Source organism: Meleagris gallopavo, chromosome 1, assembly GCF_000146605.3.
Source record: "Meleagris gallopavo isolate NT-WF06-2002-E0010 breed Aviagen turkey brand Nicholas breeding stock chromosome 1, Turkey_5.1, whole genome shotgun sequence".
NCBI classification, from domain to species: domain Eukaryota; kingdom Metazoa; phylum Chordata; class Aves; order Galliformes; family Phasianidae; genus Meleagris; species Meleagris gallopavo.
Window position 1 is genome coordinate 1432077 of NC_015011.2, and position 24194 is coordinate 1456270.

The window sequence follows — 24194 nt, forward strand, 5'->3', positions numbered from 1 at the left end:
CTTACAGTGCCCCAACTGCAGGAATGCAAGAACAGGGATCAGGAATGAAAAAAAAAAAACACCCACACATTAGGAACAGGGATGAAGAATAGGAGAGCAACAACACACTGTGAAATATCTGTAGAAATTCAATATTCTTTTTTCTTTTTACAATCAGTTTCCAGAGCAGACAGAAATGGATCTTTTGTCTGTAATTACTGCTGGTCCTTCCCATTACCCAACTGCTGCTGAAGGCTCATGCTTGGTGTTTGGTTCACATAAAACTCCAGCAGTCTTCTCACCTGATATTCCCTTCCAGCCTGAAGAAGGACGATGGGATGACAACTTATTATGCAGTGAAGATTCTGAAGAGGATCGTGATGAGAGTCCATCTACTGGGACAGGATCATAAAATGATAGAATCATAGGATCTCTGGGATGGGGCATGGCAGTGATAGGTCAATGGTTGGAGTAGATGATCTCAGTGCTCTTTTCCAACCTTATCAGCAGTTGCACTGTTTTGATTTGTGTTCCTTCCATCATTGACACAACAGTGTCTTCACCCTTGATGAGAGAAGCCAAAGCACCGAGACATGAGGGTAAATTATTCACTGTGGATGGGTTCTTGCATGTGTCACGGTCAGGAATACAAGCAGGACATGTTATTTTTTCCTCTGTCCTCTCCATGAAGCAATAGGCACCTCACGGTGCCATTGGGTTTAGCAGGTCCCCAAAATACACTCAGAGGATCACACCATCGGGTCAGCTCGATTCCACATCTCAGCAAATAATTTCATTATGTAAAACCCAAAACGGCCACGGTCAGCTGCTCCTCGGCGGGGAGCGGCGTTCGAGCCCGTTTCCTTTACTCGTTCTCATCAGCCACATAAGCGCCGCCATTACAGCCCGCCCCCCCACCGGCGTAGAACTACAACTCCCATCATGCTCCGCGCGTCCACCCCCATGGGAGGAGACGGGAAGGCGCCGCGGGGGCTGCTGGGATTTGTAGCCCTGACGGTGACGGAGCGGCGGTGATTGCGAACGTGCAGCGGGCGGAGAGCGAACTACCGGCGGCCGGGAGGAAGCGGGGGTGGTGGGGCCGACAGCGGGGCAGAGGCCCGGGAACGGGATGAGGTGGAGGCCCGGGAAGGCCGCTTCGTTGCTTGGGGTTGCGCTATGCACCCGGCCTTGGCGGTGTGTTTGGTGTTCTGCGGCTGCTGCAGCAACGTGGTGTTCCTGGAGCTGCTGGTCAGGTGAGGGCGAGGGGAGATGAAGGGGGGGGGAGGTGCGGAGCCTGGGTGCACATTGCAATGGCAGTGATGGGTTTTATGGTTTTATGGGGGTTGTCCAGCTCTACACGTGCCTGGGTTGGTTTTGTTGGTGCAGGCATGCCTCAGCATCCCATCACGGATGTGGGGACCGCCAAAATGTCCCTTCAATCCATTCTCTCTGCTCCCAGCTCCTCATAGAGTGGAAATCCCAAAGAGAAAATGCACAGGAGCTGGCTAGGAACAGCAGGCAAAGCCAAGGCAATGCCATCCATCCATCTTCAACAGCCTCACGTGGCAGCAAAGCCAAGGCAGCGAGGATGAGGAGTTCTCACGGTGAAGGTGAACTGTCATGTGGCAGAGAAATGAGGGCTGATGTTTGGGATCCATCTGAGCTCTGCATCGCCTTCCTCATCCTGATGAAGGCAGAGAAATGAGGGCTGATGTTTGGGATCCATCTGAGCTCTGCATCGCCTTCCTCACCGTGATGGAGGCAAGGAAAGGAGGGCTGATGTTTGGGATCTGTCTGAGCTGTGCACATCACCTTCCTTACCCTGATGGAGGCAGAGAAATGAGGGCTGATGTTTGGGATCCATCTGAGCTCTGCATCACCTTCCTCACCGTGATGGAGGCAAGGAAAGGAGGGCTGATGTTTGGGATCTGTCTGAGCTCTGCATCACCTTCCTCACCCTGAGGGAGGAAGCAATGGTCTATTGGTTTGGTTTCCAGGTCAAGCCTGCCAGCAAAAGTGCTAGATCTGACTGGAAAAAATAAGGATTAAATTGGTTGTGTTTCTACCTTCATACTTAGTCAGCATGGAGTGGCATTCCCTGACTGACTGTTGGCCATGTGCACTATAATAGTGCCCAGGCTTTAGAAATAATAAGCCTGTCCTTACTTCCTCCCCACCCATCATTGTCCCAGATTATTAGAGAAAAGGGAGTGAGAAAATTAACCCAGTACTCCAGTAGTAGGGTTAATTGCTTCAAAGTGGAAGACCAGTAACACAAGGTTGCACAATCACTCAGCAATCACTGGATAAATCAAGAAGCAGTTCTTGGAGGGAGAGACCTTACATAACAAAATATGCCCTTCCTCTTGAGGATTGCTCTAATCTGTGCTACAACTGAAGGAGAAGGAATGACCCTTCCTCCCCACCCCCCCAAGATAAAAAGAGCTTGGGATTGGTGCTTTTCCATTTGCTTGCCACCAGACTTCTGTTTCCTTCAGCCATTTGGCCCTGCTCAAAGGCTGCTCAAATATATCTAGGAAAAGCAGCTTTTCACAAGTAAGCTCTTGAGCCTTGCCTCATATCCACTGTAGAAATTCCCCTGTTCCTAACAGTCCAGTTCCTGTGTCCTCCCTTCCCCTGTTCACCTTCAGTTCACAGGCAGTACTGCTTGTTTCTTTGGGTCTTGCTGTTGTTGTCTGAAGGGAAGAGGCTTTGAAAATGAACCTGCCTATAAGAAAGGAGATCTTGGAGCTGAGCAACAGAAAAATGCAGTAACCAGAGTCTAGTGGGGAATGACAAAGGTGACTGAAAGAAATTTGCTTGGGATTCATGTGGAAAGAGTAAAGGAATGAGGACTGCTTAATCTAAAGATGCTGAAGGACAGACAGAAGACTTGAAATGCCTGGAAAATGGCTGTGGAGAAGAGGAGACAGGACAAGAAATAGTGGGCTTCAGTTGCTGTGAAAGTGATGTAAAGCAGGCCAAACAAACAGGTTTGCTCCCTCTTGGTGTAGTGAAGTGGGTCCCTAAGAGGGAGGGCAGGAAAACTCCTTGTTGGATGTTTTCAAGAGCATGCCAAGCAATCTGCTGTCTGAAGAAAAGGGGCTTGAGTAGAGCAAGAAACACTTCAATTCTTCCCATCTCCTGCATTCAGAGCCTTTTCTGCTGGCATCCTTTCCTTGTTGATGCTGTGGGACTGTCCTTGAGCCATACAGGCTTGCTTGGAAAGCCCATGATATGCATGTGACCTTCTGAAGTCTTGTCCTTGGGAGGTGTCTTCCCTGTAAAGATGTTTGAAGCACTGCTTGTTAGATCTCAGCAGGGTTTCTCCGCTTGTCATCCACCGTCTGCTGAGGCTGCTAGATGCTGATAGCCCGGGCAGTTCAATCCTAGGAAGCATCATAGATGCTTCTGAGGGTCTCTCAATCAGCTGTCTACAGCTGAAGAATTTCTTTGGTTGATATACGCAGACAACTTGCTGTTTCTTTTAAGTCTATCAGTGTGCTAGGATTGTGAGTCAAGCATATGGGTGGATACAGCCTGAGTTTATTTATTTTGGGGTGGTTTTTTTGTTGTTTGCCTTTTTATTATCTGTCAACACAGAACCCTCTGCCAACGTTGTATTGGTAATGTAAGGTGATATGTACAGCAAGCAGCTGGATGCAAGGATCTATGAATTGGGAGGAAACAAAAGCTAGTGCTTGAAAACAGTCTTGGTTTGTTTTCAGTCCAGGTTTACTCTTGCTTTATGTTTTCCTGCAGAGATGTGGTTTATAATCCTGTAGCGTGGCCTCTGTCTGTGATTCAGTCTCCTTTTCCCTCATGCAACCTGGCTTCTGTCTCAGGTTCACTCTGTTTTCTATTCCATCATGCAACTTCTGAACCTCTTAACCACATTGGACAGCAGGGATTGGAGTTCTGTGGATTACTGATCTCTGAAAAACATGGAATTGGCAGGTGGGCAGAGGGGTGGCACTCAGGCTGGTGCCATGAAACATACAGGGAAAAGATGGCCTTTCCAGGAGCTGTTTGGTGGTAGGATATTTACATGAGCAAGCTGCATGCTGGTGCAGCAGGGACTTGGCAGCATGCATTGCTTCCGTTAAGTCCTTGGCCTCAGCTTCTGTTTTGCAGCAGAGGAAGGAGAAGTCCTCCCTGCATCTCCTGCTGCAAATAACAAGAAGCTTTCTGATCATCTGACATCTCATAGCCTCTCAACAGCTGACAGTGTGCCTGCTGGGAAATCTCCTGTTCCGTAGAAACTTCTTAGGAAGAAGGCAGAGCCTGCAGCAGGCTGTTCAGATACCAGGGTCTCTTCTTTGAGGTCAGACACCATTTTGTGCCTTTCAGTACCTTGTGGTGTTTGAAAACTTCAGTGCAAAGCACATTGTGTTAGCAAACTCACTGTCTTGCTGTCTGTCCTGTGGCATTTAGTGCTGACACCTCTTTGGGTTCCAGTGATGAGCTGTTGTAGGCTCCTTGCCTACAGCAAATGCAGCAGGGCAGGAAGCTGAAGTTTGCTGAGTGAGTTAAAAGCAGCTGATGTTTGTGTGTTATGGGGATGGGGTACATGCAGAACCAAGGCCATAAAGCCTTGTTGTGCTGACATGAGCCTCACCTCAGCTCTTCCTTCCCTTGGTGGAAATAGGGGTTATGAGAAATCCTGCTGCCTTCCTTGCAGTCATTGTCATCGTTTCACCTGGCCTGCAGCACACACAGCAGCATGCATGGAGTGAGAGAGCCCTGTCAAAACCACTTCCCCATGAGAATGGAGACCCTGCTTCAGTATGGTTACGTCAGTGCTTGATGTTGTGCATTCACACCCTATACCATGGTGGGACACTATGCAGGCCCAAATCAGAGCAATTTCTTCTTTCACTTCCTGACCTATTTCACTGTGTCTGCCATGAAGGGAGTGGCTGCTTCCTTCATCTTTGGAAATGAAAGGGGAAAGGATTGCTGCACATTCATCTACACAAATACAGGTGAGTCAGTGCCTGCAGGGAAGCACTTAACAAAAGCAGTATGAGAATCTGGACAGATAAAACAGTGGAGACCCTCCAGGCTGATGTTCGCTGTGAGATTGTGAGCTGCTAGCCAGATTTTATTACAGCCCCAGTGCACTGTGCTCTGTGACATTGCTCTTATGCTTGTCTTTCTTCTCCACACCTGCAGGCAGTTTCCAGGATGTGGGAACATAGTGACATTCTCCCAGTTCCTATTTATTGCAGTGGAAGGCTTTATCTTCGAAGCCAACTTCGGGAGGAAGCGGCCAGCCATACCAATGAGGTAAAGTGGACCTGAATGTTTTCACTTGTTGCAAATTGACTGGCTATGTTATCTCAAGAAGTGTTTAATAAAATGGCTTATCCGTTTATCCTGTCCAAATCCTATCCATTCTGCAGCATTTGCAAAGCCTCATTGAGAACCTGTCATGCCTGGTAAAATACAAATTCCTTTTTTATCGAGAATACTTAATAGGAAATTGCTGTCAGATATGCACCTGTCTGAGAAACAGGGCAATATTTTGTACATTTAAGAATCTGTTGTGGTTGAAGAGCTCACTGTCTCTCTGGGGCCTCGTGCAGTGGATGTGGAAGGGAGAGCTTTACTGGAAATCTAGCTGGATTCACTTTCACTCTTCTGCATCGGGGCTTAATTTGTCCCAGCTATAGCCTGGCATATTCATGCTCTCTTCTCTGGCACTCTGTAATTGATGTGACATGGGGAATTTTTGTGGGGTTCCTTAACAGACTGCCTCGCCTGCAGCAGAATGCTGTGCTCAGCACTTGGGACAGAGATCCTCATGCTAAATGCAAGTGCCATTCATGGCTGCAAGACAGCAAGGAGCTCCCTAGGTTAAGTGTGGGACCATGAATGTGTTCAGCCTAGGTTTGAATGATTTCTTCTTTTGTTCAGGGTAGCGATGCCTGCTGGCAGAAATCAAACTCCTCAAATCAAGCCCTGTCTTAAACCATAGTCCTTTGGTGAAAGGGATCTGGAGGAAGTCCTGCTAAGAGATTCCAGCCTGGGGTATCCTCAGCTCCCCTTTGCTTCTGCAGTTGGCAAAAGGGAGCTGGTGTAGATCAGCCCACTTCCAATTTCACTTTCTTCCTGCATCCAAATTGTGCTGATCTCTTTGTTCTTGTCACAGACCAAGAGTTAGTGTTCCTGCACAGCTCCAGGCCTCTCTTTGTACCACTTTTCTCTTCTCAAGGTGTGTCCCAACATGCGCAGCTGTGGGCTGATTTTGCTGACCTCACTTTGTGTTTGTGTTCCAGGTACTACCTCATCATGGTGGCCATGTTCTTCACTGTCAGTGTGGTGAATAACTATGCTTTGAACTTAAATATTGCCATGCCACTGCACATGATCTTCAGATCAGTGAGTACTGCCATGCTGTCTTTTCCTACCTCATGTGACATCTCTCCCCATCACCTCTGCAAGCACTCTCTCTGGTGCATGTGTTCTTCCACCAGTTTTTTTTTCCTGAGGACAACAAAATCCTGTGCAAAAATAATTCCACTTAATTGTGGGGAGAGCAACCATGCTGTGATAGCTCAGCTCTAAGTCTTACTTTCATAATTTTAACCATTAGATGTCCCTAGACAAATGAAGAAACTGAAGCTGAAGCATACTTCATCTTTCCTGAGGTGATGAGGAAGTAAGAATGACAAAACCAAGCCCAGGCTCTGTCTGTGAGACATGCATGGGCTCAGTTGCTGGCCAGAGGGACTCAGCTTTCCTTTCCACCTCACAATTAAACAAAATGGTTCATGTTCTGCAGTAGGTGCCTTTGTTAAATGCCTTAGGTTGGAGAGGATGGATTTGGCCATATGTTCCTCCCTGGGCCTCTGCTTTGGAAGATGCTATTAAAATGCATCTTCACTTAAGTGTTTGCATGTGAGTGTCTGACTAAAAATATCTATTAAAACCAAAGAAAATAGAGCCCTGGTTGCTAGGAATAACAAAATCTGCTGGGCACATCTGCTGGGTGGAGGCTTTTCTTCCACAACTTGTCATAGCATTGAGATACGTGCAATCAAGAGGCATTAAAAAGAAGAAAAACAGACAGTGCTGCAGGAGCCCTGTCCTGCATTAACCATGAGAGATTTGTGTATTGCAGCTCTGCAGTCAATCTCTACAGCTGCACTCCTGTTCCCAATTAAAAACACAGTGGTTTGGCTACGTGCTGCTCTGTAGCACAGGGAGTGTTGGGAGTGGGCCAAGAAAGGGAAGGTCCATGGGCCAGGAGACCTTAGGAGCCTGTTTGCATCCTTGTTCCCAAAACACTTGGCTTGATTTCTCCCTTTCTGATAGTTGAAGTGAGACTCCCTTCACCCTGTCAGACTCCCTGATCCCGTTCTGCCATTTCACTTGATGTTTTCATGGTAGTTGTACTGAGCTCAAGGTTATTTGTCTGAGGCAGGTGCCCCAGTGCAAGGAATTCTATCATGCTGACCTTCTGTTTTGTTTTTTTTCTTTCTGTCTTTTCCTTTCCCCAGGGTTCTCTCATAGCAAGCATGGCTCTAGGTATCATCATTTTGAAAAAAAGGTAAATCACAAGCACTTTTCTTACCATCTTACACCATCGTGCAATGCACTGCCACTGACTTAATCCTGACTGATGTTAAGTGCCTTCCCCTTTCCTCATAAATATTCTTGTTTTACTGATAGTGAAGATCAGCACAGGGTATGCCTAGACCAAAAGGTCCTTTTCAACACTCCCACTGCCCCTCACTCCTTCACTTAAGGCAAGTGTAGATTGGATGAGAGTTTTTAAACATGGCTGCACACCACTGTTAGCTCATTTCTTTCCTATTCCATCTCACATTTACTTCTCTTCTACTTGGTATACTGACTCTGGCTGGGATAGAGTTAACTTTCTTCACAGCAGCTCATAATAGTTCTGTGTTTTGGCTTTCTGACTAAGACAGTGTTGATAACACACCAGCGTGTCCAGGCTTCTTCTTTTTTATGAACTCTGCCCCTCTGCTCATTAAGTTGGCCTTCTGTCCCCAGCAATGTCCATCATTAGGTAAAGTGTTTGTGCCCATTGTGCCAAGACTGTAACAGTGTAATAGAACAAAATACAAAGCAAATGAGAAATAGATGAACCATGTAAATCTGAGCTGGATCACTGAGGTTTCTCTTCTCTCTTGTGCAGATACAGTTTGTCGAAATACGCATCCATAGCCCTCGTTTCCATGGGGATCTTTACCTGCACTTTCATGTCTGCAAAGCAAGTGGTAAGGATTGGAAGGGGCCTGAAGTCACAGCTGTGAAACTTTTTGACAGGAGGAGCTGCCATGGGCACCTTCATCAGTAATTCCCTTTGCCTGAGTGTTCACAGAGAGGCAAGATGTCTTCTAGATCTGCTCCCTGAAATTATTTGTTCCTCATTTGTCAGTGGGCCAGAGGGAAGGAAAACACCTGCATATGGCTTAATTACAGATGCCTTACCCTGTGTTACTCAGGTTGCTTTTTGCTGAGAATAATCCATTATTTTTTTGCCACACAGGTAACAGCTAGGAGCTATTTTCTCTTGCCCTTACTGCGATGTGTTACAGTTAGGAGAAGGAAAAGCCTTAACAAAAATGAGCCATTTTATTTCATTTTGCTCTTTTTCCTGGAAGAGTCTGTCAGGATTCACAGTTTTCCAAATCTGTTATCCTCCAACATGACTTTCTCTGACCCTTGAAATGAAGTACATATGCTTGGAGAACAGGAGGGAGTGAAGAAAATCCATGGGTAGCACCAGTTTGGGCTTTATTTGGGTCAGCATTCACAGCCTGATCTTGTCAGCTGAAGACAGGAGAGCGGTATAAAGTGACAGTCAAGTGAAAACCTGTTTCACTTCATCCAGCTCTGAGAGACTGGATAGCTGTCAAGCACAAAGAATGCCATCATTTCATAGCTACTTACTTCCTCAGGGTGTCTGAGGAAGGTCTGTGCTTTACAGCCTTGCTCTGTATTAATCCAGATTAACTTTTAATAGGTGTGGGGTTTTGGAAACAATGACGTATGGTATGCAGAGTTACAGAAATCTAATGTGTAATCTAATTTGCCCTAAACCATAGCCGTAGAGTTTAGACAAGTCATGCCACCAAGTGTTTTACCATCAGCTAACAGCATGGACAGGTCTGGTTCCCTCAGTGCCTTGACCATAAGCCAGTTTTAGTACCTAACTGGGACTTGGCCAGCCCTTGTTGTTTCCTCTGTGTCCACTGTGACATGTGGACAGAAGAGACTGCCAGTGGGCCATCTGAGAGCTTTCTAAGCAGCACTGGTTATTTTTATTGTTGAAGAGTTCGGTCTTTGGCCAAGCCAGGGCATTTCTTTAAGAAAAATGCCTTTCTTGATCAGACATTTATACTTTTAACTGGAATCTGGTTTGTTCCTCAAAGCAGAGTGGAAATGTGCTGTAGTTGCTGTCACCTCCATTCAGCTGAGGAAGGGACTCTGGAGTGGGCATTCTTTTCTTTATGGGCTTGCTTGAAGCATAACACAAGCCAGGAATGAGGTAGAGGCAGGCCTGAAGGAATGCAGAGCTGTGGTAGCTCATGGTGACTGCTGTGTCTTCCTCCACCAGGCATCTGACTCCAGCTTGAATGAAGAGGATGGACTCCATGTTTTCTTGTGGTGGCTGCTAGGTACGTGAGCACATCTCCAACCACCCCTGCTGAGATGCAGGCAAGGCTCAGCTCTCTGAGGTTTCATCCCTGGACACCTGGGTTGGGCAGAGCAGACTGTGGTGGGAGTCCATATGCTGGTGTTGTTACTCTGAGCTTCCAGTAGATGTTGATTTGCAAAGAGTGGGAGTTTGTGGCACTCATTAAGAGCTTTGTGCAAGGAGGTGCTCTTCATTTGGCCAACAAGTCAAATACAGCACCTGAAAGATAGTTGCAAGGTAGTAGTGTAGTGAGAGAATGAGACTACAGTCAGGCATGGTTGCAGGTACCTTCTTGATTCCTCCCTGCCTGTTGTACCTGAGGCTGTGAGCTATGCAGCAGTGAGGAAGAGGGGTAGTTGCCACTTGAAGTTTTGACTCAGCACAGTGCTTCATGGAGGACACTTTACAGTCTGGCAGTTGAGTTTTTTATGTCTCCAGCCTACATTTACTGATGGCTTTTCAGGGAACCTGAGATTGATATTTCATCCATAGTTACAAGTAACTGTATATTCTACCAATTCTATTTTCCAGCGCTGTGTCCCTGCTTTTAAGATGTATTCAGGACTGTCTTGGCATCTCAAGCTTTGCAAATAAGATACCTGTGACCCAAGGACCATTAATAGTTTTCTGCCCATCTTGCCAAGTCTGGGAGTTCTGTCTTCTCTAAGTCTTTTCTTTCACTAAAAGCCAAATCACAGGAGTCCTCAGGCTGGTTGACTTGAGCTGAGCCATGCTTAAGCAATGCTTGCAGGCTGTGCTTCTCTTCCAGGTATTGCTGCACTCACCTTCGCTCTCCTCATGTCTGCAAGAATGGGGATTTTCCAGGAGACACTGTACAAGCAGTTTGGGAAGCACTCCAAAGAGGCCCTTTTTTACAATGTGAGTCACTGCATCTTTTCTGTTTCATTTACTGGACAGAGAGAGCTACTCAGAGACCCCTTCCCTCCCACCTGGTACTCAGATCCATGCAGGCAGCCCTGTGAGCTATTTCAAATGATAGTGGTTTCAGCTATGTGTAGTCCTCATACCCCAAAAGTTTCCTTTGGAGGTGCAGCCCATGTAGTGAATTTTAAAAAGAGGGGAGGTTTGGCTTCCTGAATTTCCCCTGCTTGGCAGCAGACTGGTGACTTCTCTACAACAGTGCTTTGCATGGTGGAATTCACAGTCTGTATACCTGGGCTGTAGTAGATCCTTCTTCATCAGGGGGAAGTTCTTCACAGAGAGAGTGGTGAGATGCTGGAAAAGGCTGCCCAGAGTGGCTGTGGATGCCCTGTCCATCCCTGGAGGTGTTCAAGGCCAGGTTGGATGGGGCTCTGGGCAGCCTGGTCTGGTATTAAATGTGGAGATTGGTGGCCCTGCCTGTGGTAGAGGGCTTCATGATCCTTGGTGTCCCTTCCAAACCAGGCCATTCTTCGTTCTGTGATCCCATCCTCCTCCTTTGCTTCCTAGAGGGAGGAGGTTTTTTTTGCTGCTATAGGTGTACAGAGCATGTTAAAAACAGGCAATATTCCTGGGGCAGAAATCCAAAGGATCACATTCTGTGAGGATAGAGCAGTGAAGCTTACGCTCGCATCCACAGAGATGTGTGAGACTGATTTTTCAGAATGAGAAGTGAGTGGATTCATATGATTTATTAGCATCATGCCTTCCTTTACCTTTTCTTTCCAGCATGCATTACCACTCCCTGGCTTTGTCCTCCTGGCTCCAAACATCTACCACCATGCAGTTCTCTTCAGCCAGTCTGGTGAGTGTTGTATAGGTGGAGCCTTGTTCTTATACCTTTCTGTCCTCTGGAAAATGCTGGATGAAGCTTTTGTCATTCATGGACAGGAGAGACGTTCTCTCTCCTTGCATTTCCTCTTAGCATTAGCAAGCCTTGCTCCGTTCTGGCCCACGCTTTGTATGCCTACAGCAGATAAATTTTTCTTGAAATAATTGATGTTGAGAGACCTCCTTGTCCTTTCTCCCCACAGAGCCATTCCAGATCCCAGTGATTGGGCTGACCCTGCCAATCATGTGGTTCTACCTCCTCATGAACGTCATCACTCAGTATCCTTCCAATGTGCAGCTTGAGATAAGCTGTGGAGATAGCAGCATGATGGGAGAGGTGAAATGGAGTGGGGATGCTGAGCCTGTGGTACCTTCCCTACATTGTGGTAGCTGATGTTTGTGTAACTCTTGGAAAATACAGAGTGGAATTTAACCTGGAACTTCGACGTTTTCCAGGATGGCTGAAATCTGCCACCACCTCCCCAGGGCCAGGCTGGCTGGTAAAAGCTCACAGTGGTTGTGCCAGCCATTAGAAGGAATAACAGCCACTCATATCTGTGTGCAATCTCCCAGGTAGCAAGGGCAGATCTGCAAGTCTGATGAAGCCAAGATACCCTGGAAAATGGGGCCCTTCAGTTAGCAATTTGTTCACTGTGGACAGGTTAGTGTGTCTTATAGCTGCTCAGGTCCCTCAGTGAGACCAGCCATTTACCTGCCTTTCCTTTGCCCCTTCTGGGAGGAAAGGGGACTCCCGCTGATCCACTGCTAGTTACAGATGGAGAAGTCTGATTTTAGTTTCCCTTAGCTCCATTGCAAGAACTGCAAAACCTATTTGCCATTAACCTTTTGCCAGCACATCAGCTCTGGCTACTGTAGTGGAGGAGTTTTGCTTTCCCATAGAGCAGGCTGAAGGGGATTTTGAGAATCCAGGGTGTCCCTGAGGTTCAGAGCTGTAGCACAGCTGAGCTGGGAAGGGACATTTATTCCTATATGCCCAAACCTTTGCATTCCTGAGGCTAGGAGAACCTCCCTTTTCAGCTCTGATGCTCCCTAACCTCCCACCCACTCAGATACGTCTGCATTCGGGGCGTCTTCATCCTCACCACAGAGTGCACCTCCCTCACTGTCACACTGGTGGTGACGCTGCGCAAGTTTGTCAGCCTCATCTTCTCCATCCTCTATTTCCGCAACCCCTTCACGGCCTGGCACTGGCTGGGCACTGCCTTTGTCTTCGTGGGGACTCTCATGTACACAGAGGTGTGGAACAGCCTCGGGCCCCTCCTGGCCCGCTGGAGGAAGAGGCCGAAGGAGGAATAGCAGCTGGATACTCACTGCATGGACCTTTTTATTGTTTTATAGAGCAGAGCAGCAGGAAATCCCCCTAAAGGGGGTCCTTTTTATAACACAGGGGAGGTGTTGGCTGTGCCAAGCTCCTGGGAAACATGGAGCCTCTGCTGGGAACCTGCCTGGAATAATGGGTCGTGGTGGGAGGATACGGTTACTTTTGGGAGGTGCATTTTGTTATGCAACCCTTTGCTTCCCCCCCCCATCCCCCCAGCCCTTCACCTTCTCCTTCACATTTAAATAACCCTTTTAAAGTAATATAAAAGCTGACCCAATTCTTGATCAGGATCCCAACGTTGTGCTTTTCTCCAGTCCTCCCAGCTTCGTTGAGGTGAACCCTGAGCCCATTTGGTGCCGTCCTTTAATAGCCAGGTTACTGTAGTGGATGACTGAGCCCCAGGGAGCCACCAAGACACTGCTGTTTATGGAGCAGGTTTTTAGTTACACTGGAAATTCCAGGCCTGGCTGTTAACAGAGTCCTTGTTGCCTGATCCTACCACTTTTGCTGGGAGGACATTGGTTACAACCCATATCTTCCACTTTCTCCAGACTCTCTACCAGGGAGTGGCTTTGGGGACTTACCTCCAAGCCACCAAGCTCCTGTCACTAATATCATGATGTTGTGCTGATACCTAATGAGGTGGAGGGTGTCAGGGGTTCCTGCTTCTGCTAGTCCTTAGTGTAGGTCACTTTTCAGCCACATCTTCCTCCTTTTTCCATCATCCCAAGCGTGGCCACAGGAGAATTTGTTACCTACAGTCAGCTGCAGTGAGTTGTACTGAATCACCTGTGTGTCTGGGACATCCCAGTGTAGAATCATGGAACATTTTGGCTTGGGAGCGACCTTTTATGAACCCCGACGAGAAAGGTTGCCTAAAGCCCCATCCAGCCTGGTCTTGAGCACTTTGAGGGATGGGGTCTCCACGGCCTCTCTGGGCAGTCTGCTCCAGTGCCTCCCCACTCTCAGAGTGAAGAATTTGTTTCTAACACCAAGTCTAACTCCTATTTTAAAACAGCTACCCCTTGCCCTATCACTACACACCTCAGGGTACAAACATTGCCAAGGAATTTCAGAAGGGCCAGAATAGCTGAACTTACTTCTGTTGCTGGGAAGGGGCTGGTTTTCCTGTCCTTTTACCCAGCCCTCCCCTTTTCTTTCTGTCTCCCATTCCTTGGAGATCAGCTTCACTGCTGACATTTCTATGCATCCACCTGGTGCAGGACCAGTGTCCCATACCAGACCAGTGTCCCATACCATCACCTCTTGCATGGCACACAGAAAACTTGCAATAGCTTTGGATGCATGTCTTCCAGCTAGGCAAAGAGCAGCACTGTTCTAGGAGCTGTTCACGGTTGAGCAGAGCAAAGGTTGATGAGCAGCCTTGTTTTTCTTGGTCTTGGAGCAGCAGCGGAGCACATGCATGGATTTTATTGTCTTGATTTTCCTTTAACACCGTGGTCACTTCATTGTGATGCTTCCCCTGCTCAGCCATGAGAGCATCCAGTAGTGTCAAGTTGATCACATCAAGCTTGGCCAAGGGAGGACAGCAATAATCTGATATTCTTCCACCAACATCCTCATGGCTTTTTTCAGTATTTACAGCCCCTCCAACATGAGAGCTGTGCTTATGCTGGTGGTGCACTGCTCCTGTCAACAACAAAGCACCGCACAGCCCTGGGTGTAGGGAGAAGTAGAAAGAGCAAAACCTGCAATACTTGTGAGTACTGCTAATAAGCAAAGAAAAGAAGGAAAAACAAACATGATGCAAAGACAATCCCTTGCTGCCTCCCAGTTAAACCAATGCCAACCACTTCCCAAGCAATGGCTACCATCCCAAAACTCCTTCCCCTCCTTTTTATTCCTAATTTTTATTAAGAGCAGCTGTGTGGCTGTCCCCCAGCTTGTTACCAATCCGTGGCCTAATCACAGTGAGGGCAGAGTGGGAGGGGAAAAAATGAGAAAGCATTGACCCTGTGCTGCTCAGCAATAGGTTAAACATTGGTGTACTGTTAGCATTTACCCCATCCCACCCAGAACCAGATGAAGGTTTTGTCCTTCTGGTTTGATTTCTCCTGAGCCTGAAAAAACCTTTCATATTATCAGAACTGGGATATTTCCAAGGATTTTCTGGATGTGGAAACTATTCCCCAGCAGCTTCCCTGTATGCTATGCAGCTCAGCTCTTGCTCGTGGCTGTGGTTTTTGCAGCCTGGGTTGAGGAGTTAGCAAAACAACAGCTGAGCAGGTGCCTGAGTGCCTGTAACATAGTGTACATAGCCTACTCCCCAGGTTGTTGCCCTTTGTATCGACAAAATTGCATGTTGTCACCCATTTCTGTGTGATGATGGTACATTTGGAGATGTTCGGGTTCCTTTTTTTTAAGCTGTAATTCCCTCAAACCAGGTATCAATCATGGGTTATATTTTTGTTGTTATCCCATACCTTTTTTTAACTGTCTGTAGTGTGATTCTGTGTGTTTCCAAATATTTATTGTTGTAGAAGTGTCAGCGATTCCTTTCCTGCTGTGGGAGAGCTCCTCTGGTTGTGAGGTGAGGGGAAGGTTCCTGCAAAAGTGCCCCAATAGCCAAAAATAGTATTTGAATCCTCATCACCCAGAATAAGGGTACTGATTTGTTTGGGTTTTATGTTTGCAATAGAAATGATAGAGTGATAGGACACATTTTTTTTTAGCAGAGGCAGGCAAAGCGATGAGCCAAGATGCTTTTAGACCAGTGCTTTGAATTGAGAGCTTTTGGGTTGGCTGGTTGGGCTTGGGGGTATTTTCGATGTTGTTGAGGTTTGGTTTTGTTGAACAAAATAAATATCTCCTGTTCAAAACACGAGGGTCCTTTTGTTTCTCCTTGTGTATTTTGCTTCTGGCAGTCAGCTGGCGGCGATCAGTAAATTACTGGGGAACTGAAAACATACAATTTATCCTTCCTTTAATAAGAGGAAAGGTAGGAATGATTCAGCCTTGCTGAGCTTCAAGGGGAGAACTCAGCCTTATCTCCTTTCCGTGCTGGTGGCACACAGCAGGAGATGTGGTTTTTCTTGGCAACGCTGCTGGAAGGAAAAGCCCAATAAAGGACCCTTTTCCCTAATCCACCCCCCTGCAGCAAGGAGATGGTTGGGATGATGTTCCCGAGCTAGTTGTTATGCCATGGTTAATGGAACAATGCCAGCAACAAGATGTCCTGTGGCAAAGTGTGCTGTAGGGCTTTCTTGGTTATGCCATGATTTATAGATGAGTCCATCAACGCAGCCCCAGTTGTGTATCTGCCTGCTCAGTGCCCATGGGCTTCCCGTGACAGACTTTGGTGCTCGTGGGGGACAACTGCCCTCACCTCCTCTTACCAGAGAATGGCTTAGGTTGGAAAGGGACCTTAAAGTTCATCCGTTTCCAACCCCTCTGCCATGGTCTTACCACCCACCAACCTGGCCTCGAGCACTTCCAGGAACTGGGCATCCACTTTGGGTACTTCCATCTTGCTCTAGGGAAATGCAGCTAAAACAATAATGAGCTGCACATCTGCGGTGCCTACAGAATTGTGGGGAGGCTGTTTTCCTCCTCTGCAGCCCTAAATTGCGACCACCTTGTCCCCTTGTGTCCAGCCTTGGTTCCTACTGATGGGGGAAATTAAGTGAGATCTGGGCTGAGTGTAGGAAGAGGAAGATGGCAGGAGAGGGAAAGGGTGGCCATGGGGAAGGCTCCTATTTAATTGCATTTATAATAAATGATATCCACTAACAGTCCTAATTGTGCTCAGGTGAGTGAGTTGGGCAGCCAAATCTCGACCTGCGGAGTTGGGCAGCTGAGGTACCCACGTTCTGGACTTGGGGCCATGGCTCAGATCTGGATCAGAGCTGGAACCCCAACTCAGTTGATGCTGAGGACACCAGCAGGATTTGAAGACCCCAAACTAGACCCATTGGTTGCTTCAGGCTCCTGGGAATCTTGTCCATGCTGCACTGCTTTACTTGCCATGGTTTTATTCCCTCAAACCTCCCCACCTCACTGCATCAATGGGCGTACAACTCCCAAGCAGTTACTAAGTACATACATTTCTAACTCAACAAATCATCTTTCCTCAGACTCTTTCATTTAACAAATCCTCATTGGCTGGGCACTGCTTTCATCAATTCAACACTTCTGTTTCAAATCTTTACCTTTCATTAAATTCAGGTTTGTGTTTATTAAGGCTTTCAATCTATCCTCACCATGGCTCACGGTGGGATGGAGAAAAAAAAGGGATTTTTTTTTTATTAAGTGAGAAGGAAACTCTTGAACTCCTTTGGGAACCTCCATGAGATCTCTGTCACTTCCTAAGTGTAAAAAACTTACTCCCGACACTAAATTAAATGAGAAGGGAAGGAGAGGGATAAAGATGTCTCTGTAAATCACTTGGAGCCACACAGTTAGCTTCTGTTCAGCATCTTTCATTATACCAATCATAAATCAGCAGCTGAAACCCAAGAGAGTATGAAGGTGAGATTTATTGACATGGGAAACCTGGGAGAGGAACAGCTTGGAGGATATAGAGCCATTATTTTTGCCTCCCGTATGGCCTAGGGTCGTGGGTCTCTTCTGGTCCCCTTCCTTCTCCAAAACGCACTGGAGATTTTTTTGTAATTATTATTATTTTCCCTCTTCCATACAATTATAAGCAACTTGGCTTCACCCTTCACCCTCTGCTCTTTGTGAAGATGGATGCGCTGACCCTGCATTGACCAAAGGACAGCAGTGCAGGGAATGCATGTTAATTTACCCCTTAAAAGCCTGAGAGAGAGGAGGCAAAGTAGGAGCACCTGTCAGAGCCACACGGTCCCATTTGGCATGGAGGAGGTGCTTGGGGACAGCCATGGAAAGATGCATGTTGTCTTCCACGTCAAAGGGTGGAACAAAGGGTTAACCCTGCTTTGAGTCACCATGGGTGGAAATAATCCCTGGGCTGGCAGCTGCCCAAAGCTTAGCACAGAGGTGATGGCTGATGACTTGGTGACCTTGAACCAAAACGAGGACAACGAATGTTATGTAAAGCAGAGATGTCTTCCATCAGGATCATAGAATGGTTGGGTTGGAAGGAGCCTTAAAGCTCACCCAGATCCAAACCCTGCCGTGGGGTGGTTACCCCCTACCTGATCCGGCTGCCCAGGGCCCAACATGCCCTTGAGCACATTTAGAACTTCTTCATGCAGCCCTCACCACCTGAGAAAAGATTTTGATCCTCACATTTCACCTAAATCTCTCCTCTTTTAGTTTAAAACCATTCCCCGTTGTCCTGTCACTATCAGACCATGTTAAAGGTAGGGAAGGAGAGCAGCACAGTCCTTCATGGTCTCCATGGTTGATTACAGGAAGCCATAACACATGGGATTCATGCAAGAAAAACCACTTCAGGCTCCTTTTAAACCAAAGAAATCTCTCCTTTCTCCCTGGACAGGAGTGGCCTCTATGTTGATACCAGGAGGGAATCACAAGATTGCCCCGTGTGTCCAAAGAGAAGATATAATCTCTGGAATTACCTTTGGCACAAGGGATTTTTCACCATGGAGCTCTCGTGCCTCTGATGGATATTGATTTATACCTTCATGCTTCTACTTGCTCTGAGATATAAGCGGGGAGAAGCAAGAATGATAAAAATGTAGGAGCTGCATCCCCCTCCTCCCCACAGCAAAAAAGACATTCAGGCTCAGCAACGAGGGCTCTTCTCTCTCCACCTTTCAGGAGACAGAACAAATATCTCAGAAGCTTGAAATATTTCAGGAGGGTTACCAAAAGGTTATGTCCAAGCAGCAAGATTTACTGCAGAGACTGTGGTGGGTAGCAAGAAGCATTTGCTTAAACTCCAGCTCCAATGGAATGGGCACCTGAGTTGGGTTTGCAATGACTGAGAAACAGACCTAACACTGTTGGAAGAGCTGGAGCTCTTGAATGTGTGTGGGGTGAGATCAAGGAAGGACCTAAATGGGCTCTCATCAAACCCTTTTTTGGCTCTCCCTTAATTGAGGGATGCAAAGAGAAACATGGTCAGTTGGTGTAATCACACCACGCAACAACTTCTCTCATCCCCACTGCTCTTCTGTTAAAAAAAAAAATTGTAATTCAGTTTGACAGCTGCCAAATTAGCAGCATATTATGCAGCATATTCAATTAGACAAGCTCCTGAGGGAGCAGGCAGAGCTAGCAGGGCAGCCAGCTGCTGCCGGGATGCAATGCAGTGCTTCAGTAAGGTATTTTTAGACATGGATGTGGGCATTCAGCAAAGGAATAAGGATCCCTTTGGTGAATCCAAACCAACTTTTCACCGTCTGTTTCCAGAAAATATTTTTTAAAAAGTAAAAATAAAAAGGCGTAGCTGCTGGATTCACAGTAGTCCTTATCAGTGAGGTTAGTATGGCAGGAAGCAGGGCAGTGATGGTCCAAAAGTAGCAAAACAAATAATTTTATGTTCATTTTGTCCAACTGTCGAATTTGGGAAGTGGGTGCTGGAGAACTGAGCCAGCACTTGTCTCCTGCTCTCATCTTCCACTGAGCCCATAGCTGCTTGCCCTGGCTGTCTACATTCTCCTTGTCCATGGCACACTCAGCCTCTAGCACTCAATGTGCTCAGCAATTTGCAGGAAGAGACACTTACAGACCTCTGGAAGTCTTTCTTGAGTTGTAAAACTTTTAGCCAACAAATTTCCTATCGCTTCATTTGGGAGGAGGTCGGAATCAATACACTCTACTCTTATTCATCATTCCTTAATTCAGCAACTCCTTGTCCTACAGCATCCACATGGTCCTACGCCATCCGTGGTTACTCCTACCATGTTGCTATGGGCTTGGGGGAGGAATGGGGATAACAGAATCATAGAATCATTAAGGTTGGAAAAAACCACTAGGATCATCTGGTCCAACCATCCACCTACCACCAACATTGCCCACTATGCCACGTTCCTCAGTGTCACAAGTCCACATTTCTTGAACACCTCTAGAGACAGGGATTCTACCACCTCCCTGGACAGCCTCTTCCAGCGCCCAATCACTCTTTTGGAGAAGTTTTTCTCCAGCATCCAATCTGAAGAGCTGCCTTCAGCTTTCCAAAACACCTTTGCATGAAGCAAAGACCGGTAAAATCTTTTCCATTCACGTGACAGAAAGCACCAGTATGGATTTTATTGGATGCTGAATATTTAATTTAAAAAAAAAAAGGAAATTAAACAGCTTGTTATGCTCCCCTCCATAAAATTTAGGACTCAGAGACTTGTTTGATTATGACTAAGTTAAGGTGTTACTCTGCTGTAATCCAAACACGCTTTCTGCCAATGAAAACAGAGTTCCCCGAAACAGCCCTGCTTTTATCTGCCAGCCCATAAATAAAAAGGCACTGAGTTGCAAGTTCTGTACTTTCAGCCAAAAATAAACCTTCTAAACTAAGAACACCGAACTGCAAAGCTTCACAATCTGCTGAACAAAATGTAAATATTGCACGTTGGCAATCCAACAGCACTGCTGCCTTCTAACTTGGCCAGATGTTCCATGCTTCAGGGTGCTGTGGGCAAAGGACGAGCCCACATAACATGGTTTTTGCTGGGAATCTCGTAAATTGGGTGAGCAATTTGATCTGTAGTCTGCTGGGAAGTGGGAGGAAAGCAAGCAAGAGTGCATGGAGGTAAAATGTTGGGGAGGGAAGGCAAGAAATGGTTTCTAACTATAAGAGGGGAGATGGAGTATAGATACAAGGGGAAAAAAATCACAGTGAGGTAGTGAAGCATTGGAACAGGTTGCTTAGACAGGTGGTGAGTGCCACATCCCTGGAGACATTCAGGGTCAGGCTGGACGAGGCTCTGAGCACTGATCGAGCTGTAGGTGTCCCTGTTCAGTGCAGTGGAGTCGGACCAGAAGACCTTTAAGGGTCCCTTCCAACTCAAACGATCTATGAAATTGAATATTTGGCTGAATTGGCTTCAGCATGTTTCTAACCTGAGCTTCTCTCTGGTATTTTTAAAATCCCATGGTCTATTTGCCCATTGGGGATGAGTAACCCCATGGAATGTCCCACATTTGGAAGAGCTCAGGGTCCAGTAATTGCTTGCAAACTGGAAGATTCTCTTCCAGTTATGTTATTCTGATACGTGTTCTATTATTATCTGATACAAACCCAAGTAAGCCAACCAAAATCCCAAAGGAGACACTGATGTAGCTGGGGTGTAACCCACCACTGCCCTGATTTTCCAGACATACAGAAATTAGTGTCCATGAAAAATAAAAAAAACAGCCACAAAACAACTGATCCATCTGCACTGCATTCCTAATTTAAGCAGCTCTGTTACCAGGCTCAGCTAGGAGGTGTGATCACCCCTGGCTCTGCTGCGTGTGAAACACAAGGTACCTTGTACATATTCATTAACCATGACATTAACAATACTACTATCACCTGTACAACAGCACAAACTGATGCACTGATCAGCATCCATGTCAATCAAGTGTGCAGTCGGCCGTAACAGCCAGGATAACATCTGCAGAGGTATTTATAGAGACAACACAGCCATGCAGAGATCTGTTGGAGATACTGTGACAATGCAGTGGCAGTCAGGCACTCACCTGGCTGTGATGCCATGGTCAAAGCCATCAAGGTTCACACTGCAGCCTCAGCTACTTGAACTCCTCCTGAACCCAGCAGAGCTGCCCTGCTTTTTGTTCTGCCCCAAAGTGGTAACAACTGGTGCTTCTGAAGGGCTGTGCTTCAGCTCGAGGATATGGTCAGCTGCAGTGTGGAAAGGGAGCTACTTAATAAAAGGCTGAGCTGTTTTACAAGCTTGCCTGGAATTTAAGATCAGGGTATCTGCATCTACTCATTACTTACTTTGCTCAGTTCATCCTATTTAAACAACAAAACCACTCAGCCACATTCTGAACAGGTGAAGTGAGATACTGCAAAGCTGTTCCATGGACACGAGTCTGCATTGTGGCAGTGAGTTGTATCTTCTTCTATGCACACAAATACTACTGAGGACCTCTGTAATGTAAATAGCAAACAGTCTTCTTCTGGGTAGTCTGCTCAAGCAAAGGGCCATACTATTTGTTCTACAAATGGATGGCAATGAAAATTAATCAGGACATACATTGACTCAAGAGTTTTATTTATTTGTCAGAGCTCTGTTTTACATATAGAAAAACAAAATCTTCACTTACTGCTTCAGCCAGTTCTCAAAAATTGTAATAATTTTTCTGAGCTTGTTTGTTTAAATACATGTGCAAATGAAATAATTATGTCTCCTCTCTTAAGAAAACACATTTTATTAAAAAAAAAACAAAAAACCAACAACTTGCAACCAGTTTTCACTACCAACAACCCTGAATGTTTTGCAAAATTGCTCTTGAAAATAATTCACTACTCCTACAGCACAGGCAATATTACCAGAAGCTCTTATGCTTCCACACCTCAATTAAATCTATAAAATGAGAGGGGCAGGAAATAAATAAATTAACAGAAGATATGGGCATGCGGTCGTGAGGAAAAATTCTACAGCATTTCCCAGCTGAGAATGCCTGGGGAAATCATTTCTAGTGCTGGGAAACAGAGAAATTACTTTTTAATAAAGTTATAAATAAATAACTTTTTTGGAGAGTTAATCAGAAATGGATTTAGAAATAACCTTTGATAGACTTTGCTTTGTCAAAGAGAAATTCTATCAAATTCAGTACTGCTGTTAGAAAGCTTCAGTGTCATTGAGACCAAGATTCGTAGCAGTGGCCATCAAGAGTTGGTGCCCTTTCGCCCAGATGGAATTGGAGGCAGCACAGGTTTGGAGTTGGTGAGCTGAGGCACATGGGAAGAACCAGTCTTGGCTTTGCTGTGTTTTCTCTGAAGATTGTCACTATGAAGTTCAATCTCTGCAGAAATTATAAATAGATAAGTGAAGAAGCTTAAGGGGTATTGATTTTAATGAAAAGTCAGAATTTACCACAAAGTGCATCTCCAGCTGAAAATCCTGTCTTGTAGGGGAGAAAGACTACTATATCTAGGTAGTCTAACAGCAATTCTAACTCATGTAAACAGAGGAGTAACTTTATGCCAATGCAGCCATTATTTTGAATTTTTCCTTAAGTTCATTGCTGCATTAAGCATGTTGCCTCTGCAACATGATGATGCTGTCACATCAGAACGTTGCTTTTTGTGTCATTACCACAGAGGCACAAAGGCTGCCCTATCACCCAAATAAAGCTAATATAGAATCATGAAATTGTTTGAGATGGAAGAGACCTTTAAAGGCCACCTAATCCAAGTGCCCTGCAATGAATAGGAACATCTACAGCTACATCAGGAGCTCAGAGCCTGCTCCAGCCTGACCTTAGGTATCTCCAGAGATGGGGCATCTAGCACCTCTCTGGGCAACTTGTTTTAGTGCCTCACCACCCTTACTGTAAAAAACTTCTTCCTTATGTCCAATCTAAATCTTCCTTCTTGTAGGAAACCATTTCCCTTTGTCCTGTCAGAACAAACCAAATCTTACTAAGAAGTCTGTCCTCTTCTTTCTCAGAGCCCCCCTTTAGATAGCATTCCCTTCTCCAGGCTGAACAGCCCCAGTACCCTTAGCCTGCCCTCATAGGGGACGTGTTCCATCCCTAGGATAATTTTTGTGGCCCTCCTCTGGAAACGTTCCAACAGATCCACATCTTTGCTTTACTGAGGACTCCACATACCTGTACTATCTGAAGGATAGTTGGACTAGATGACCTTTAAAGGTCCCTTCCAACAGAAACAAATTCTATGATTCTATGATCATTATAGTAAGCATAAGCAAGACTGTTACTTTGAATAAGCTTCAAACCTTTCAATCTGTCCACTCCATTTTCAGCTCCCCTTGGACCTTGATGCTGAGCTTCGGCAGCTTCAGGAAGATGAGCAGGGGGAAGAGGGCTCCGAACGGGCAAAGCTTCAGCAGCAGGTGCACCAGTTGAGTTTAGAAATAGTCTGCTAGCAGGACTAAATCCTTTGCAGCTAAGAGAAGAAAATGATTTATGTTTTAAAATAGCGATAAAAAAAGCATATACACCAAGTCTGGTACTATTACTGATGTTGCAATCACACAACTCAACCAGAAGTCAGAAATAAATGCCAGTGCTCATCAGTTACATAAAGATTTTTCACGCATTACAGTTCTCTCAAAACTTCCAGCGCTTGCAAATACAACTGCTATCTCTCCCCATTTTCATTTATCAATTTAACTAATTAATCACACAAAGAGTTGTTACAAAGAGGTTCATGCCATACAGTGAATCAACTTCAGAGAATAACAGAGTTTAAGGCGGAAAGGACCTCTGGATCTATTTAGTCCAACTCCTCAAGCATGGCCAACTAGATCTGAGATCAGAACTCATGCCTCCTTATTTGGAGTCTGAAAGTGATAGGATAGGGGTTATGGTTTAAAACTAAAAGAG

General features: G+C 46.0%; 2 protein-coding genes across 2 annotated transcripts in view; one reads left to right on the plus strand and one right to left on the minus strand.

The window, feature by feature from the left end:
- The first annotated feature begins 992 nt into the window (after positions 1–992).
- On the plus strand, positions 993–15606 carry SLC35B4 (solute carrier family 35 member B4). The gene is made up of 10 exons (XM_003201823.4): positions 993–1232; positions 5155–5268; positions 6261–6363; positions 7485–7534; positions 8147–8228; positions 9572–9632; positions 10422–10531; positions 11321–11396; positions 11626–11701; positions 12493–15606. Exons 1-10 carry the CDS (start codon positions 1156–1158, stop codon positions 12737–12739), a joined length of 996 nt encoding a protein of 331 aa, XP_003201871.1. The 5' UTR covers positions 993–1155; the 3' UTR covers positions 12740–15606.
- Positions 15607–21309: 5703 nt separating this feature from the next.
- LRGUK (leucine rich repeats and guanylate kinase domain containing) overlaps positions 21310–24194 on the minus strand; it is a 50289-nt gene continuing 47404 nt past the window's right edge. The window contains exons 19-20 of the mRNA XM_010710159.3: positions 23585–23754; positions 21310–22646 (exon numbers count right to left, since the gene is read on the minus strand). Coding sequence (XP_010708461.1) covers positions 22510–22646; positions 23585–23754 — 307 coding nt within the window. The 3' untranslated portion in view covers positions 21310–22509. The remainder of the gene's footprint in view (positions 22647–23584; positions 23755–24194) is intronic.

Coding starts and splice junctions, on each gene's coding strand:
- SLC35B4 (XM_003201823.4), top strand. CDS start 1,156: ATGCACCCGGCCTTGGCGGTGTGTTTGGTGTTCTGCGGCTGCTGCAGC. Junction 1,233..5,154: donor TTCCTGGAGCTGCTGGTCAG/GTGAGGGCGAGG, acceptor CCACACCTGCAG/GCAGTTTCCAGGATGTGGGA. Junction 9,633..10,421: donor TTTCTTGTGGTGGCTGCTAG/GTACGTGAGCAC, acceptor CTTCTCTTCCAG/GTATTGCTGCACTCACCTTC.